Source organism: Amblyomma mixtum, chromosome 3 (genome assembly GCF_055824585.1).
Source record: "Amblyomma mixtum isolate Tamu chromosome 3, ASM5582458v1, whole genome shotgun sequence".
Classification (NCBI taxonomy): Eukaryota; Metazoa; Arthropoda; class Arachnida; order Ixodida; family Ixodidae; genus Amblyomma; species Amblyomma mixtum.
In genome coordinates this window covers 398646848-398665605 of record NC_143014.1, presented here as the reverse complement: position 1 = coordinate 398665605, position 18758 = coordinate 398646848, and the positions used below count along the sequence as shown (strand labels likewise).

The following is an 18758-nucleotide window of genomic DNA, read 5'->3' as shown; positions in this document are numbered from 1 at the left end:
ACATACTGCTTTACTGGGGTTTAAAGACATTTGCCACTTTCTACACCATTTGCTAATATTGAGCAGGTAACCATTAAGCTTAACTTGATCTTCAACTGAATTAACATTAGTATAAATAATGCAATCGTCTGTAAATAATCTGGTCTTGATTTCTGAATCTTCAATGAGGTCGTTTATACATACAAGAAACAATATCGGTCCGAGTACCGAGGCCTGTGGTACTCCCGATGTCACGTCACACACCCGGGATGCGTTCCCGTCAATACTTACAAATTGCCTGCGGCCCAAAAGAAAACTTTCCAGCAAACGAACGATATATGAGTTTGAGTACTGATTGAAATTTGCTTAAAAGTTTTCTATGATTTACCTGATCGAAGGCTTTCCTAGAGTCTAGGAATATTATCTCAATTTGCCACTTCTGCTTAATGATTTTGCTAAAACCATGCAAAGTTTCTATTAATTGTATAACCGTTGACATGCACTGCCGAAAACCATGCTGACACCTATTCAAGAATTCAATATCTGTTAAGTATTGTCGAATGTGCTTTGAGACAATGTGCTCGAGAAGCTTACAACAGGTCGACGTTAAGAGCGATGGGACGATAATTACTGACCGTTTTTGGATCTCCAGTCTTGAATAGGAACTATTTTGCTAATTTTCCAAACATCGGGAACCGTGCTTGTTGATAGTGACTTCCTAAAAACTAGTACAAGGTATCTAGCTGACCATTCTGCGTATCGCTTCAAAAACAGATTAGGAATATCATCACGAATAGATCTCGCTTGTGTAAGAGGCGCTCATTTAAACAACCGCCAGTTTGGCTGACATAGCTGCTACCACAGGAGATGAGAATCTTATAAACTAGGCTCACTGTGCATGGCACGAGGGGCGACTGACGATTAATCGTGCAGTTGTTGTCATTTTTCACATCACCTCCCTCCTTGATGCTCGCACTGTAAAGAGGGCTTCCCACCTACCTTCCCCTCGTGGACCATGTGCCCCTTGGCGGCACCACACACCAAACCAATCTGCTCGCTCTCAAACCTCAAGTCAGATGTAGGCAACGACACCAGGCTCCACTGAAACATTCTGTGGTGAACCAGTGGCTAAAGTATTTTGCAGCTGAGCTCATACATGCCAATTCAATTACAGCAGCTTGGGTTACTTCGGCTCCAGCCCAAAGTAAAAATATTCGGCATACCCGCTGAACAAAACTGTCACTGGTCAACAACATGTGACGGAAAATGCCCTTGTGAGCAAGCTTTGTGTCACAATTCAAGTGCTTCCAAATGCATGCTTTGGCCAGAGAGCAAGCAGCATTCTAAATGTGTCATTTAGGGATGGGTGCTTTGTCTGCTTGTTCTGAGTACCCAAAGCTACCAGTGTATAAATATTGCTTCATCATATGTCACCAGTACAAACTAAAGGGACACTGGCGACAAACCTAAGTTGCCTTACACAGACACACTGCCACGTTCTAATGACAAAGAGGCTACTTTGACTGAGAGGAGCTTTTAAGCTAGAAAAGACTAGCTGCGACATGCCATTTTTACAAATAGCATTGATGTTGATTCTGCTGTTTGTGGATCTCCAAGGCTAGGCCGCATCGCCATACACTTCCTGTCAGTGATTACACAGAGCTTCCAATCGTCAACATCATGAGCTTGAATCATGCAGCGGGAAATTATATTTTTAACTCCAAATTTCTCAGCAGTGCATCTTCTGCTACCCAACGGATGTCAGTGGAGCCACAGAAAAAGCAAGAAAATGATTTACTCAAAAAACAAAAGCTGCATGTTGTCCTCGCTGTCTCTCAAAAGAAAAAAAAAAATTTTTTTCAAGTATTACAGCCTTTATGCTTGCATTGCAATTGAACTCAAGGGTACAGAATGTTAATTCCCTCATTCCCAACCCAACAGCTAGTCATGCACAATTTGCAGCACAGCAGGAAAAGAGTTTCTGTGCACATTTAACACCCTGATACATGGGCATCGCGAAAGAGTACATGACGTAACCATTCACATTCTGGACTGTTACTCAACATTACCTCAGGTGAGGTTTCACAAACGAAAGATTAAAGTTTCTCGTGAACAACCTCCTTAAAAAGCTTGCCCAATGATAACTGCTTCGATGCATATGTGCAGTGAAGCCCATTTACAGCCACTCCTACAGCAGTAAAGAATATAAATCAAGCTCAGACTCAAGCATGTTTCAGTAAAAGTAAAATCAATTTCGCAATTCAATTACAATCAGTTACAAACTCAAAAAAGTAATCAACAATTTTGGAAAGTAGAAAACCATTTCCAACAAATCTTTCCTGAAAACTTTGTTATTTTCCCTACTATTCAACAGCGAACTACAGCAGCTATGTTGAAAGCATCACCAGGCCTATCACCAAGCCAGAGTTGCAGCAGCAAGTGATGATGTCTGGCCCAGATGCCATCCCATGCACAGTGCACAATGATCGAGTGTGGCTGTACTCACTCAGCTCCTCAACACTACCAATGACAGAGAGCTTTATGGTACTACCATTCCAGACCATTGGAAAAAAGGACAGAGCTGTCAGCTAGTAGGTCCTTTTCTATAGTACTAAACTAGCATTCGGGACAAGGACAAGCACAGAATGCAGTACTGTGTCTGTCTAGTTCTCTCGGTCCATCCTCATCAGTAACGGCTTTGGTACTATCCACCCTCCAAAAGTGCCACCCACCACCTACCTCCACGCACTAGAAGCCCAACAAGCAGTGGAATGAAAAAGTGACTTAAGCTCTGCCTTGAAGAAGAATACATTACAGTACCTAGAATACATACATTACCTCTATGAAGAATACATTACAGTTACCATCTCTTGCTAGCCGTCGAAAGCATGCTCGCCTTTGCTTAATTCATAAAATAATGTATCATAACCCCAGACTGCACCGCGATCTTATGCTTCCTCTGTCATATGTTTCATCAAGAGATAATCATGCGCATAAAATCGGCATTCCTTTCTTTAAAACAAAATGCGCAGCTGAGTCTTTCCTTCCACGAACAGCAAAGGACTGGAACCACCTTCCCGGAAGGACAGCCTCCATCATCGACCATCAGCGTTTTTGTTCCGCCTTAGCTATCACTGTATAATTAGAAATCAAACGCCTTGTACTAAACCCCTGTATACAACCACTCCCCTCTTCAATGCCCTCGGGCCTTGAGGGTAAAAATAAATGAAATGAAATGAAATGAAGGGTATGACACGGTAGCGTTACTGGGTTAATGCCACTTACCACTTACCATAACCACTTACTTCAAAAGCTTTCATTGCTAGGAATTCCCGCCAACCTAATCCACTGGATCGAAAATTTTCTTTCAGGACGCAAGCAGTTCACTTCCGCAAACGATAGCCACTCACCCTTCACCAGCGTAACATCAGGGGTCCCTCAAGGCGCTGGACTGTCACCGCTTCTATTCCTCATTTACATTAATGATCTCCCTTGTAACATAAACTCTAATTTACGGCTTTTTGCAGATGATTGCGTCATATACAGAGTTATTGAGGCGGCCAATGATTCATCTTTACTTCAAACCGATCTTAACACACTCGCGTCATGGTGTAATACGTCCCTCCTGTCGTTAAACATTAGCAAGTGCAAATCTATATCTTTCACGAGAAAACGCACTATGAATCCGCATCAGTACAGCATTGGTTCACTTCTTGTCGACCCCACATTATCATACAAATATCTTGGCCTCCACCTAACACCATCACTATCATGGGTAACCCACATTCAAAACATTTGCGCAGAAGCCTCACGCACACTCGGCTACTTACGACGTAACTTGAAGGACGCATCCCCTGAAATAAAGAAACTAGCATACATGACATTCATTCGCCCGAAATTAGAATATGCGTCATCCATTTGGCATCCATCGCAAGCTTATCTCGCCGCCGACCTCGAAGCCGTACAGAACCGCGCCATCCGCTTTATAACATCTTCCTATTCAAGAAAAACCAGCATCACTGCACTGAAACAGTCCGTCTCCATTCCATCGCTCGTGTCACGCCGCATCATATCTCGCCTCTGTCTTCTGCATCATTTCTATTATCATCCGCGCTCACGCCACGCAAAACTAGAACCCCCCCATAGGACGTCTAGCCGCTTGAACCACAATCATAGCATCGCTCGCATCAACTGTCGCACGTTAGCACTCAGTTCTTCTTTTTTCCCGCACGCAATAGCTCTATGGAATGCCCTGCCAAACACCATTGTATCATGCACTAATCGCAAATCATTCCGTGAAATACTAAAGGACCATTTTTCGTGAGTGCAATCTTTTCAATTATATGTTGTGCTTGAGACAGACAAGTGTCCTTGCTTTTTTTCATTCCTTAGCCTTTGTTTACTCATGTGTTAAATTTTTTTTTTACTTGTTACATATTGTATAACCTTTTCGACGCCCCTTACCTGTTGTACATCTCTATTCCTTTGCAATGTTTTTTTTTTTTCTTTCTTTGTAGTGTTCTTGTCTTGTTCGTACAAATCTTGAGTTTGCTCCCCCCTTATGTAATGCCCTCGGGCCTTTAAGGGAAAAATAAATGAAATGAAATGAAATGCCCATATATGCGAAATTGGGTCATTATCAACTTCACATTCATAGATCCCTGGGAGCATTTATACCACTCCTGGTACAGTGGCGCAGCAGTTAAGTGATGCACCACTGCCCTGGGATGGCAGGTGCAGCCACCGGTAGGGCTTGTACGACCAACATTGCTCTTCCCGAGCAATCTCTCGCGGTCAATCATTAATTAAACTGCTGCGTGCCACGGTGGTCAGTTTGGTCACAATCCGGTGGGCAGGTTGTGACGACACTGCGAGGTCACGTGACCGAGGTGGCCCACGTAGGTTGCTTTTCTGGGAATTTTTCGCTCACAACACCGATGACGATGCCAATGATGCTGGGTCTTTTGCAGGACGGGAGCCTTCACGCTAGCATGTTAAAAAACTACTGATATGAAGCTAAAACAGGATAGGGAAAATGCGCTTGGATGAACAGGAACGGAGTCATCAAGTACAGAATAAAAAATGAAAGGGAAGCGAAGAAGCTGCCGTGGAGGGCTTTTCGTGTACAGCGTGGCCCACTGTCGAGCAGAGTCTATTCCTTCAGCATCGTCTGCCTTTGGTTCACCGAAACTGTCAAGGTCCACCGATGAGAAGTCACTGCCAGCGCTACCGTCAATCATCATCCGAGCTCAAACAATCGTCACAAACCAGAAAACCACACTTGCGAGGTTATCACTGCCAGAGAAAGACGCCATGATGGCAACTACTAGAGCTAGAGAAGCACCATAGCGTGCCGAAACACCAGGAAGCGGCGCTGCTTGGGCCCCATTATGACTGCAAAGAGAACTGCGTGGACAGGAGAAGTGAAAGGATGAGCATAGCACAGCTTTTTCACACAAAACAGGATCCGGAGTGAGCCAGCAAATCCCACTTGTTCCCGCAAAAATCTAGCAACTCCCGGTGTACGATTGACACTCGTCCTCGGCAATTCCCTATTGCCAGATATGCCCCTAAGATCACTTAGTAAAACACGTTGCGGAGCTAGTTGGTTATGCATTTTCTTTCGTTAAAATTTAAGCAGCGCTAACTTTTAGGACAAATACACAGAGGACATGCGCATCCACAAGGTGTCCCATAACCTAAAAAGGGTGGGCAACAAGTGCGGCGTCCCGATGGTGTTTTCTGCGCCTTGTAAACTGGCCAAGATGTGCCCTAAAGTCAGCAGTAGTGGCCCTGCAACATCCGGCTGTGGAACAAAGCACGCTAAGCCCTTTGTACGGTGTGCCACGGGTGTGGTCTATGAGATCCCCCTTTCTTGTGGCAAAGTGTACGTTGGCCAGACAGGGCGTTGTGTTAACGAACGTGCCAGGGAACATGAATGAAGTTTGGGAAACGCATCAGACTCTTGCCTGAATCTACCCGCCCATTGCCGTTCTTGCAAGGACCAAAACGATGAGAACTGTGAGCCACGGCTTGACAAGATCAAAATTCTAACCAGGAGCAAAGATAGATTAGCTCGGGAATTATCCGAAGCATTTTTCATCAAGGCAAGAGCCGACATGTGTGTCAGCACCACTTCTGTATCCCTGCATGCCAGCGAATTCAGACTGATTAAAAATAAGGGACGAAATGCGTGCCGGCCACATTAATCTACCTTTGCTGTCATCTTTGTCATCTTGGCCTTTCCTTTTGTGGTCTGTCGCAGATACGCATGCGCTCACGGTCGTCTTTTCTTATATGTTCTACGAGAAACGTGTTCAATAAACATAGTTGGAGTCAGCGCCCGTCCTGTCATGTGCGCTGTGTATTCGTCCTAAAAGTTAGCGCTGCTTAAATTTGAACGAAAGAAAATGCCCCTAAGAGTTGTAAAAATCCACATAGGTCATGGAATGTTACTTCAGTGGATAGTGTGGTAAAATGAGCATGCAGTTATTATAAAACTCGCAATAGTAGCTGCGCCAGCCCCTAAATTTTGTTTTGAGTTGCGCTCGGTGAGTTATGACACAGTGATAATCGTGACTCATGCCGAAAGCCTACTTTTGTGCTCTTAGTAACGCCAAAACACTACATGCTTCTTGATATGTTCACACTTGACGACCCAGGTTTGCTTCTTGGAGACATAAGCTAAACAGTACTTAACAATTTAGCTGGGCCACTGACGTCACATTTTCAGTTCACTTGGGTGTGTGAGAAGACACACAGGCGGGAAAGTATTCAGTGGAATTGCTACACGGGAGGTGTAAGTTCACGAGGCAGTGTGTTTACATACAGACTGCATGTACAGTGGCAGCAAAAGTTATTGGGATGTGTGTGCCTGGGAAATGAGTTACTGCAGCGCTGCCTCGCAACTCAAGTCGCCTAGTACTGAAACCAGCAGGTGGAGCATGCACACCCCCATATTTACAGGCATTTTAGGAGACTGGCTTGTCTGACAAAAAAAAATTATTTTTTTACGCACACCCACATTCATAAACCTTTGCTGACAGGTGCACTTCTTCAGCCTGAGATTTTCTTGTGATCTATGAGTGAAGAAAATGGCCTAAAAGGTCTCAAGAACCCTGTGCTTGTGTTATAAAATGCAGCACCACTGATTGTAGACCTGCATCTGAGTATACGTCCTAAACTAGAATATGCAGCATCAATATGGGACCCTACACATGATAACCTTGCATATTCCTTGGAACTAGTCCAAAATAATTCCGTTCGCTTCATTCTTTCAAATTACAACCGTACGGCAAGCATCACAGCCATGAAATCTAACGTGTCACTCCCACCGTTACAATCTCGCCGTAAAATTGGTCGCCTAACACTATTTCACAAGCTATATCATCACGTTACGCTTCACGATTATTTCATATCACCCCCCGAATACATTTCACGTCGCATCGATCACCGCCACAAGATTGGCATCCCAACATGCCACACCAAATCATCTTTTCAGTCATATCTTCCTCGCACATCTGTCTCTTCCCCCCGATATTGCAGACATTGCAGATAACAAAACCTTTCACGACGCATTAACTAACATTGTTTATTCTGAAAGAAGTTGATCATGTGTTATATCTGTTTCCACTGTGTTATGTACATTGATTTTATGTTATTTACGCTTTTTGAATGTTGTTTATCTGGAGAAAATTTTATTTTGTACTACCTGTTTTCACTGTATTATATTCATTGTTCTTTATCCTAATTAACCCACTCCCCTCTGTAATGCCTTTGGCCCTGAGGGTACAATAAATAAATAAAAATAAATAAAATAGACATGTCATGTGCCAACAGTTAAAGGAGTATAGACACCTAACTTCTGGGTGTGAGTTTTCTTCTTTGTAATGAGGCGTAAGGCATTATGAAACATGGATTACCACGTGGATCCTCCAACGATTGCTAAATAATTTATAGTCTCATTTCTTTATCGTGCGATTTCGGTTTTGGTTTCAACAGCCGAACAATGAGTGTGACGTCAAAGCATGGTTAGAGGTCATGTGAGGCATGGAAAACTGCAATATAATTGGTGCTCCTACATTCGCTGTCATTCCGGCTCTTGAGAAAGGGTGGCTTCAACACTGCAGTGAATTAAAACGTTGAAGCAGCGATTATATAGCAGTTTTTACATTCCTCAAGTGACCTGAAACCTCTCTTTGACGTCACAGCCATCGTTCTGTTGTTTAAACCGAAACAACACAAGAAATAAATTTGATTATAAATTATTTAGCGGTCGTAGGAGAATACCACATGGTGTTGCATGCATAGTAGTGTTTTCCACATCATTATACAGAAGAAAACATGCCACCAAAATTAAGTGTCTATACTCCTTTAAGGCCGATTCATTTCTTTATATATACTGCAGTCAAATGTTGGCTGTAAAAGGAGTAAGAGAAAAAAACTAATTAAATGCGCAGAACAAACAATCAAGCAAAAAAAATTAACAAAGAAGTCAAAAGAGTAAAAACAAACCACACAATCAAAACAAGATGTAAACAGGGCATAAGAAACTAAACAAGTGAGCAGCACAATAAAAATGAAACGGAGCCTCAAAGTACAACACGAATAAGGTGAATCCTAGCAATGACCTGAATTTACGATGTTCCTCGCTAATGAGTTACATTATTCAAATGTACGAGGTAAAAGACCATTTAAATGTGTTAGTACATGCATAAATCGGAGTCGGGTTAAGTGCATTTCCTGGTCGACGTTTGTGAGGCAAAAGCTAAGTAACTATCATTTGTAAGACATTGGGTTTAGTTAATGATGCAATGAAGACAGCTGACAACAAAGTATGGCCCCTACATAGCACCACTTTTCATGCCCCATTATACTAACAGGCTCAATCATGATGCTTATATGATCGACATCTACTGATGAATAAATAGTAGCCCAGGTACGGCCGGCCAAATCTTTAGCTGGCGTACGCGACGGACACGTTTTCCGTGCTCCCGCAGCTTGTGACGGCGCAAACTTGCTAAGGTATCAAATTTAAGGCTCACTAAACCCCTGCTTAATATTGAGCTTTCCCCAAGTTTGCTTCGTCAAAAAGCGCAGGAGCGCAGAAAAGGTGGCCGTCGTGCACGCCAGCTAAAGATTTGGTCGGCTGTACAGTCCCTTCCAATCAGCCTGCCTCTGGCTTTCTGGGTCCAGCAGCGCAGCCTGTACAGCACCCCAGCTCTGCAAATCTCTGGAAGAGCAAGCAGAGGTCCCCGCTTCTCCTGAGCCCTCAAGTGCTAATGGCACTCTGAAAAGGGACAATACCAGTTGCTCCCCTCAGCCACTATCAGTAACCTGCCTAACATCATTCACTCATCTATTACAATGTTTGCAGATGAATGTGTGATTTACAATGTTATATCATCTGACTCCAATGTTTCTTTACTAGAGTCATGTCTCCATGCAGTCACTCTCCATAGCAATCACTCGCAAATTCGCCTAAATGCTAATGAATGTAAACTCATGAGGACCTTGCAAAAAGCTGTACGCTCTAATGTTTACTTGTTGTTGTATCGTAGTAATGATAATTAGCAGTAAAACAGTACACGTAGCATACAGTTGAGCCAATCTGTATTCTCCTACTTCGTCGTCTTCTCTACTCCCGTGCGCGCGAGTGCGTGCAGCGCACTTTCCACACTTCATCTTTATCACACTTGTGTAACACTGGTGACTCTGCGACACAAGCAGCAACCTCACACAAGCACTTAAGTGTTCCCATTAACACCATCTTTCCTGGCAAAAACACAAACTGCACAATTACGAATGCCAACCAGAAGCCAAATTATTTCTTGAGGGCGCCTTTACCTTTAAAAGAAACATCTTATGAGTGCGAGGGTGTAAATATAGCAAGGAATAATGACCAAGATTTTGTTATTAATCAAACCGAATTGGCACAGATAGGTATATTAGGGGTGTCGGAATATTCAAAATTTTCTAAAAAATCGAACATCCTCCTATTCAGTTCGTCAAATGAATCAAACAGCAGATGTTCAGAATTACTTGAAACGAATCGAACATTTCCTGAAGTTTTCGAATACTTCTGGAATAATTGGCACAAAGTTTGAACAAGGCTTGCCCCAAGATTTTTTTTTACAATTCTTTCAAGAACACGGCCTGTACCAACGACACACAGCATGCTGCCACAACCAGTGCCCGCTTGGGGGATGGAGCGGTCATATATGACCTCCAAGTTTATACAAAATGGCAGATTTCAGGTAGGTTCAGCACTGATGACAACTGTTGCGTCCCCTAGTGAATATCGGTGTTGTCTTTTAAAAGTTATAGCTGCAACTCCATGAGTTATAGCACCTTATCTCAGCGCCGCTGCTACCGTTTTGTTGTTTCACACAATTATTCTTGTATGATTACTTGCACAAGTAACAAATACATGTAAGCGTATGCGGTCTGTATTAAATTCGATTCTATGAGTATTCAATTTGTATTCGATTCAGTTCTGAAAAAGTACTAATTGCACACCCCTGTGCTTTATCTAATTATTCTCATTTCTCTAGCTATCGTTTGTGAAACTAGCCTGAAATATTCCTGGCCTCCCTAACAAAAATGACCTGCCTGTTGTTTTAATTAAAGTAGTCATTTAAATCGACACCTAAAACATGAACTACTTACCGAGCCTTTGTATGTGTCATCTCATCTCATGCTGTTTACTGCCTGCCATAAAGTAGGTCTACCTGTGCGCTATTCCACCATTACAGTAATGCTGCATAAATAAAACCAACACTACATTCACCACCAGCATTACTGATGCTGCTCCATTGAAGGCTGCCATTTGATAATTTGAGAATAGCTTCCCTTTCTTTGTGCCATGAATATGTGAAACATAAGCACAACGACCTAACCCTGCTGTGCAACATTTACTTCCAGAGGCATTTGTCTCACACATCAGTGGCTGTGGTGCTCAGCTGCTGATCCCAAGGTCACAGGTTCGATCTTGGCCGATTTCGATGATGGCAAAATACAAAAATGCACCGATGTCAGCGTACGCTGAAAAGCCCCACCTGGTCTATGTTAATCTGGAGTCCTCCACTACGGCATCCATGACAGCCCCCATGTAGCTACGACACTTTAAACCCCAGATATTACAACTATTACAGCTGAACCGAAAGACACAGGTTCGATCCTGGCTGTGGCGGTCGAATTTTAATGGAGGCAAAATTCTAGAGGCCCGTGTACTGTGCGACGTCAGTGCACATTAAAGAACCCCAGGTGGTCGAAATTTCCGGAGCCCTGAAATGAAATGAGCGGTGAAATGATTTTGTGCTGTGCCGATGCGCTGGAATTATTCTGCTTATAAAAAAAAAAAGATGCCAATCGCTAGCAGGCGGCTTTGTCCCGCTGTTCTCAGACTGCTGGATTTTTTAATTCTCTGTCAGACGGCTGATATCTACCTCTTTCTGTCGCACTTCAGGTTCTTGGTGTCTCAGACGAGAGGATTATGTTTTTTGGCATTCTTTCAGAGAACGCTTCAGCAAAGGTACAAGTAGAGCATTCACAGCAATCCGGATCAGCTACACAGGCTGCAGGTGGGTGGAGGGGGAGTGAAGTTTGAGAAGATGCATCTGCCAGTGAGTGCCCAAATGTGCAACCTCCGGAGTGTGCATCAATGGCGGAAGCTACACATGCGCACACACGTAGACACACACCCCATGGTTATTTCTGGGAAAGGAGATTATACTATACTGGTAATGCAGTAAAAAAAAAAATTCAGACACTTAACACAGCTTACGTGTGAGAATGCGAAGCATTACCGTCCCTGGGTGCATTGACCCCCACCCACACACACGCACGTATGGCAGCACTTAGAATGTTGTAAAACAAACGGTTGCATCACAATTTTGGTACTAAAATGGTTCTGCAGGAAAGGAAATGGCTTAGTAACTGTCTCACATTTTGGTAGACACCTTATCCACACCTTAAGGGAAAAGGTACAGAGTCTGGCAAGGCAATTGAAGGTGCATATGTCATTGGTTCGAGTCCTTGTCGCAAGCTAGCCTCCAACTTGACCAAAACATGTAAGCTATATGCAACGAGAAATCGTATGACAGCACCTGGAACGCTGTGCGACAAATGTATGCAACACAATTCTAATATGAATGTAGTCTGAAAACTGGCACCACATTGAGGTTAGCCAGTGGGGAGTATATATAGACGAACGACATGTATATTAGTATTGTCTGAAAATGGCTGTGCCCGGCTTGCTGTGTGCATCCTACGGCCGCTTGATGACATCACCCTATTTTTCTTGCCATCTCTGGGATTTTCTGTACCACCTGCAAGTACACAGACTAACACTCGCCACTGGCTTTTCTCGTAATGGGACTAGTAACGCTTTCGCATTAAAAAATGCATCTACATCTCCTGTGCTAAAATGCATTGTTCTCCGAACAGTGACCTCGTTGAACGCGATGGTTCTGCGTGTTTACCTATCATGAGGCTTTTCCACACGCTAAACAGTCCTGTTAAAATGAAAAGTTCACAGGGAATTCGGGACCCTTTCACCACAGGCAGAAACCTTATATTGTAAGGCATGATCTCAATGCCTTTTTTAAGAGTCTGCTGACGTACGTCCCTAAAGAATACAGCATCGCGACAAAAAAATGATTTCATTGCTCAACAGTTCCTTGTTGCTCGCAAAGGTGGCAGTTCACTTACCACGGCTCGAAAATACCCTTGGCATGAAGGCACGCCCTAAAGTGCAAGATCTTCGTCTGAAGTGTAAAAAAGGTTTTTGCAGCCAATTGAATCTACATCAGCTGAACTCACTTTGATACAGAGGTGTCAAAAAAGGGTAGGTAAGGCTGCAGATATATGGGTAGGGGAAGTAATGACCGGTCAGAAACTTTGTCATCTGCCTTCCGGAGAGGCCGCACAGGTATTCTAAGGAAAAGTGAAGCGCGAGGAAACCGAATGTATCGGCACAAAATTCTCTCATGACCATGTCCAGAAAAGACAGATGAGCACTTAGTCGCTTACTAAGCATAGCTGCCAGGAAGGAGAGGTCTGTGGCTTTGAAAAAAAAAACCCCTAAAACAAGTTGGTAGATAAAAAGTGCATGACATTCACCAGACTCTGTCAAGGAAGCAAAAAATTCTCTGACACACAAGCTCCCTTCGATAGTGCCCCAGAAAAGTAAAAAAAAACAATTGGCTGTGGCTTAGCTCTGCTATGCCATGATATACGTAGCATGAGGTATTGGTATATCTTGGTTAAGCTTGTTGTTATTAGCTTGGTTTCCCCCCTGTTAAACCTTGATATTCCGGCACGTGTAACTATAACTAAATTAAAGACGAGACAATGTGCAGTACCAGTTGTGAAGCATTTATTTATTTCTTATGGTTTCTCTTGTTCTCCTCGTTGGTGAAGCCATAGGCCGTCGGCGTTCGTTGTGTTCATTGTCGCTGGCGTTGACGTTTTACACTGCGATCATTTTAAGGAAAGGAAGTGCGCATAATGGCTCCCTGGGTCAGTGGACGCTTGATTCGCGCTTATAGGTACGGTGATGAGAAAGAGATGTGGGCTGCAGGCATTGATAAGGTTGTGCCAGGAACGCGGCGCTGAAGCCATAGGCCCTAGCCGAGCACCATAACCACTTAGCCACCGTGGCGGCTGTTCTTTTGGTTATTTCCACTGCTATCCAATTTCATTTGCAGTTTGTTTCAAACCCCACGTCTCCAGGAAGCTGGGTTTTCCCATCGCTGAGGATCGATCAGATACCTTCACATTCCGTTAAAATGCACCAAATCGTTTCTCATCCTTTAGCAAACTGAAACACGTCTCATTCTGCCATTTATAAGATTTTGTTCCTAAACAACCTGCTTGGGCTTCGAAGAGCGATGCACTGCCTTGTGTATTATTGTAGAACATTTCCTTTCTGATTTCTTCATTACCAGCTCAGCTCAGTACATTGCTAGTGACTTCTTTGCTTTCATTCTGTCCACCCATTCAACTTTTGATATTCTCAGCACTTTCACTCTTGATTTTTGCGAGGCATATACTTTGCCATAAATTCCCTTTTCCTTGACCTTTCTCTTTTCAGGTATGTTTTTCAGGTATGCGTACTTAAATACTCTACTTGGCCACCTTCGTTCCTCCTTACACCTAAGCCTTTCTCCTCAAGCATAATTTACTCTATGCATCTTTGACTTCGAAACCTGCCCAGCCCATGTCTCCCTGTACAGCTTCATTCGCAGTTTTCCCATGGGCTCTCAGCGCTAGACGGCCCGCTGCCCTCTGGTTTGTCTCTAGTCTGCTCTCACACCCAGTACGGCGTTAGTAAAAGTAAGCCCATGGAACATTACCCCTTTCTATATTATGTACACTACCACATATTTATTAGAGCACCACAAAGCCTGTATTTCATTATTACTATATTCCTTTTGTCCCAAGGAGCTCTTCACGAGCACTTAAATAGTTCCTGCCTTCATGTACCAACACTCTGAAGGTATTTGTACTTATTTACCTTTGCTTATTCTCGCTTGTTGACTGGATACATCTTTGCAAGTCCACTTACCATTAACACTTTGACATGCCATCTTTTGTTTCCACTGAAATTAAATATTTTTCTGCCTAAATAGAGGAAAATTTTTTAGTTTTCCAGCACAAAATATTAGCGGTTGAGGTTAAATAACAGCTCACGGGTAAATATTACTGGCATCCCCTTTGAATCAGGTCAGTGGCAAGTGCCACCTTGCCTAGTAAATTAAAGTAGCTGTTTTATTTATTTTGTACTTACCATTTTTTTAAATTTAAACCCTATTCCTTTTTGTTTTATGCTAAGCTATCATCTAAATTCTAAACTACATTATTTTGACTTCTGTGACAGTTCATGCAATTTTTCCATTTTGCTTTTACACCACCAGTACTCAGGTCTTCTTTTGCTTGTGTCTACTGCTGATGCGTTAATTTCGTTTTCACTATCCTTAAAACCCAGAGGGATAGTGAAAGCGAATTAATGCATCCGCATTAATTTCGCTGATGCATTTGTACATACGTATGTTTGTATGCATTTGTATGTACCAAACGTATGTATGTACCGTCTTTGTCAAAAGTAACCAGGCTGCGTGGTTTGCTTCTAGCTTTTATAGTGGAGCCCTTGTGGCTTTCCTAAAAATCAAAACGTGTTGGAAGGTAAGAAGACACCGAGTCCTTTCCTTTAACGACTATTTCAGCTTCAGGGAAGCTGTAAAGGCTCCACAGTACGAGCTAGATGCAAATCATGCAGCCTGGTTACTTTTGACAAAGGCTGTACATACAGATGTGCAGATGTTCATCTGTATGTACATACATCTGTGCATACAGATGTATAGATCTGTATGTACAGCTTGCCAATCTACCAGAACATATTTAATGTTACAGTCTACCAGAACACTGCTCCCACATGCTACACAGATATCTCCCTGCTCATATCTGCCCCTATATTGCCCGGTTCTAAGCCAACCTAATCTAGCCTCAAACAGAAGGGCACTACCTAGTGAATCATCATACAATGTTTCCTTCCAGATTTCGCTCTTTCCCGCTCTGTATTCATGCAATGATTCTTTGGTTCCCATTTTTGTCTCCAGTTAGCAGTCCCACCATCGCAGACTTTCTTTTTGGTGTTCCTAATAGCTTCCTTTTCCCTGCTGTAGCCCGGACCAGCATTAATGCCATCTGCTGGGGATGAACACAACCACGGAGATTAGCAGCAGGGTTCCTCATGCTGTCTTCTCAGCAGATGGCGACACTAATCCATTGGGCTGGCAGAACTATGACAGCTGAGTTCACCCACTAACAGCAGCAATATTTTTATTGGAGGACCCTAGGAAGTGCTGAGGCCAAATGCACTATTATGCAGAATAGGCCCTAAACCACAAACAAGCAACAGACCACAACCGTTGTTGGTGTGAAAACTGAGCCCTAGTGAGCAGCTGTAAATGTGGAATAATCAGTGAGGGCTGGCTGCCCAAATCATGACTGGGGAGGGTCACCAGGCAACATAGCTTGAATGACATGTTGTCATTTGGCATATCTGCGAACAAATGGCACACACAATTCGTCGCTCTTGTGCTTGCTCTTTGGACGTCTGGTGTGATAAAACCTCTCGAAACTAAAGCAGCAACCAAAGGTGATAATGTATACTTGGTATAATAGCTCCAGTCGAGAAAGTCTACACTCAAGTGATGACAGTAAAGGAAATCTGGTGGGAACCTAATTTTCCTGCCGCTACGTTACAGAGGGAAGGTGGAAATGAACGAAACCAGAGGTTCCTTACGGTGTGCCATTCGGGGAACAAACAGTCAGACGCCAGTGCGCGGCTACTAAAGGCGCACCATGGTCCGTTCGCGGGTTTTCAGATCCGCCCGGCGACGGCGCATCAGAAGCATCCAGGAGGCTGAAACGAGAGCCGCGTACGCGCGATGGAATGCGGGACTCTGGCCGGAGCGGTCCCAATGGCCCGAGCGCGCTCCTTGGAGCCAGGAATGCAAGATGCGAGCTCTGGCCTTTTGAAATCAAGCAGTGGGCTATTTAGCGACAGATATACCTATTGCTCAACATTGGCGTATGCCGTGTTCACGCGCCGAGGAACGCTGAAAGCGCGTTCCTCGCTGCGAGAACCAGGCACGGCAATCGCGAAGCGCAGTACTCGCCTCAGCTGATGCGATGATGGAGGGGGTCCGACCACTGCGCCTCTCGTAGCCCTGGGTTCAGCAGCTCCCGGGCGCCATGCGATGGCTCCTGCGGGATTCAGCCAGGCACGGGGGACAACGCGCCACGAGAGTTTTCGACGTTGGCTCGAGCGCCCCGGGATTACAGTCGCAGCTGGTTAACTGCACCACTTCCAACCACCACAACACCAACCCCGAGTACCAGTGTGGCCCACCGCGGTGAGGGCCGTCACGCTAAAACAAAACCCTGAAAATCGCGTCTGGGCGCCTCAATTTTGCCCGTTTTCGAAATATTATGCGACGTAGCAGATCAAGCTTCTATCCGACGGACTTTCCCGTAGCCTTAAATCAAACAGCTACCTCTGTTTATACCTTCAGGAAAGCGAAATGCACTGGCAGCTAACTTTCGTTCTAGCTAGCAGACGACTTTGACAAAGTTCGAGTGGAGCTTAGTTCCTTGCCGAAGCGGCAAATAACATTTATAGAAGTATTTGAAATTATTCGCCGCAGCGAAGAAAAATGTACAGTTAGAGTTCAGTCTATAAAATTTTAGCTAACGAAAGATAAGAGGTTGAATGAGTTTCGATATGGAGTTAACGTGGTTGTTGATTTCTGTCGCATGAAATTGATGATAGCATGCAAGATGCAAGCATCCATGAAAGTGTATTATTGCCACGTCCATCTATAATCATGGCTCTCTCAAGCGACCGAAATTTCTGTGCACCAGCGCCTTTATGATTGAGTGAACTTGCAAAAAAGACGGGCTCACTGAGCCCGTGCTTAATTTTGACCTTTCTCAAGTTCGCTCAACCACAAGGTGCTGAACCACAGAAAAGTCGGTGTTCTGTGAAAGAGCTAAAGAATGGGGCACCTGGCTGCAGCCATTCGTGCTGTACGGTAAGTGTGATAAAGTCTTCACTTACTTTAGCACGTCTGATGATCGATTTTGAGAGAAACAAATCACGAACAAATAAAGGTCCAATCGGCCCATTGTAAATTCCAAGTTTGCGCAAGGTCGACATTTTTGTTACCGTTTGGAGCGGCAGGTCACCGCTTGCGGCCTAAATCTGCTCTGAAAAGTTTTCGCGTTTACATCTGCTTCACCAGTTTCACGTTACTGCAGTAATTGCTGTCACATGCTTCCATTATTATGTCCCTTTCTTAATTGGATCAATGGTACACTTGTTTGTGACTTTTTACTTAAGCATAAAGACTAAATCAAACACGTGCGGCGACATCTGAACATGATCTGAACCTGTGGTCTGGACCCTTCGTGGGAACATCACAGTCGCAAGCCACAAGCTTCGCTGGAACTGGAACCGTATAAAGTTTGCCCTCTGGGTGTTTGCCCTGGATATATTTTCGACACTGTATCTTTTGCAAATTAGTTTTTATTTCATATATTTTTATCGTATTGCGGCGTTTCCTTCCTTGAAATGTCGCAAGTTTGGAAAATTATAGCAGCTCTCAGCTAGAGGCTAGCTCAGCGGATTAGGTTGGCTGGCCAGCGATCAAGCCAGAACGAGCTTGGAGGCGGCGTAAGTGGCGTAAGCTAGCGTAAGCCGTGTCGCTTGTCGCCTGCTATGTGCGTTTGACACGTATTGCGCTGAGGCATTCATTCCACGACAGTGAAAGGACTTGTATACAAAGCAGTACTGGCGGCAAATCCATGGCTGTGGAACAAGTTCCCGACGATGCAGAGGCGGCCAGCGGCGGCGACAAAACGTCCGCGAGCAGCAACCCTCTGAGTCGCAAGCTGAACAGGCTGCTCGAAGCTCGGCTCGAGAACGACCGCGAGACCATCGAAGCCCTGCGGTCCCTGTCCGAGTTCTTCACTGAGAACAACATCCGCACTCGTCGGCGCTTGCGAGGCGACTTGGAAAAACGGAGCTTGGCTATCAACGAGGAGTTCGTGCAGTCCTTCAGCGACCTCAAGGCAAGTCGCTCGCGGCCGGCTTGTCTTGTTCGCATTCGTACACTTCCGCAGGTGTACGAGTGCGGATAGACGTCGTCCTGGCTCTAGATTTTAGACAACAGCGCAGGGCATATGGTGGCAACAAGCGTGTCCATATGATG

General features: G+C 44.3%; 2 protein-coding genes across 5 annotated transcripts in view; one reads left to right on the top strand and one right to left on the bottom strand.

The window, feature by feature from the left end:
• The window catches only part of LOC149357316 (protein zer-1 homolog), a 130252-nt gene extending 112307 nt beyond the window's left edge, over nucleotides 1-17945 (bottom strand). Inside the window, exons 1-2 of one of the 4 annotated variants that reach the window (XM_089584531.1) lie at nucleotides 17606-17945; nucleotides 16665-16752 (exon numbers count right to left, since the gene is read on the bottom strand). The gene's annotated coding sequence lies outside the window, so the exon portion shown is untranslated. Of the gene's footprint in view, nucleotides 1-16664; nucleotides 16966-17605 lie in introns of those variants that run through there. The other 3 variants (XR_016291805.1, XM_089584534.1, XM_089584532.1) reach the window with 3 other exon arrangements.
• Nucleotides 17946-18203: 258 nt separating this feature from the next.
• Cog6 (conserved oligomeric Golgi complex subunit 6) overlaps nucleotides 18204-18758 on the top strand; it is a 32496-nt gene continuing 31941 nt past the window's right edge. Inside the window, exon 1 of the mRNA XM_089584530.1 lies at nucleotides 18204-18618. Within this exon, the coding sequence (XP_089440656.1) occupies nucleotides 18352-18618 (267 nt within the window). The 5' untranslated portion in view covers nucleotides 18204-18351. The remainder of the gene's footprint in view (nucleotides 18619-18758) is intronic.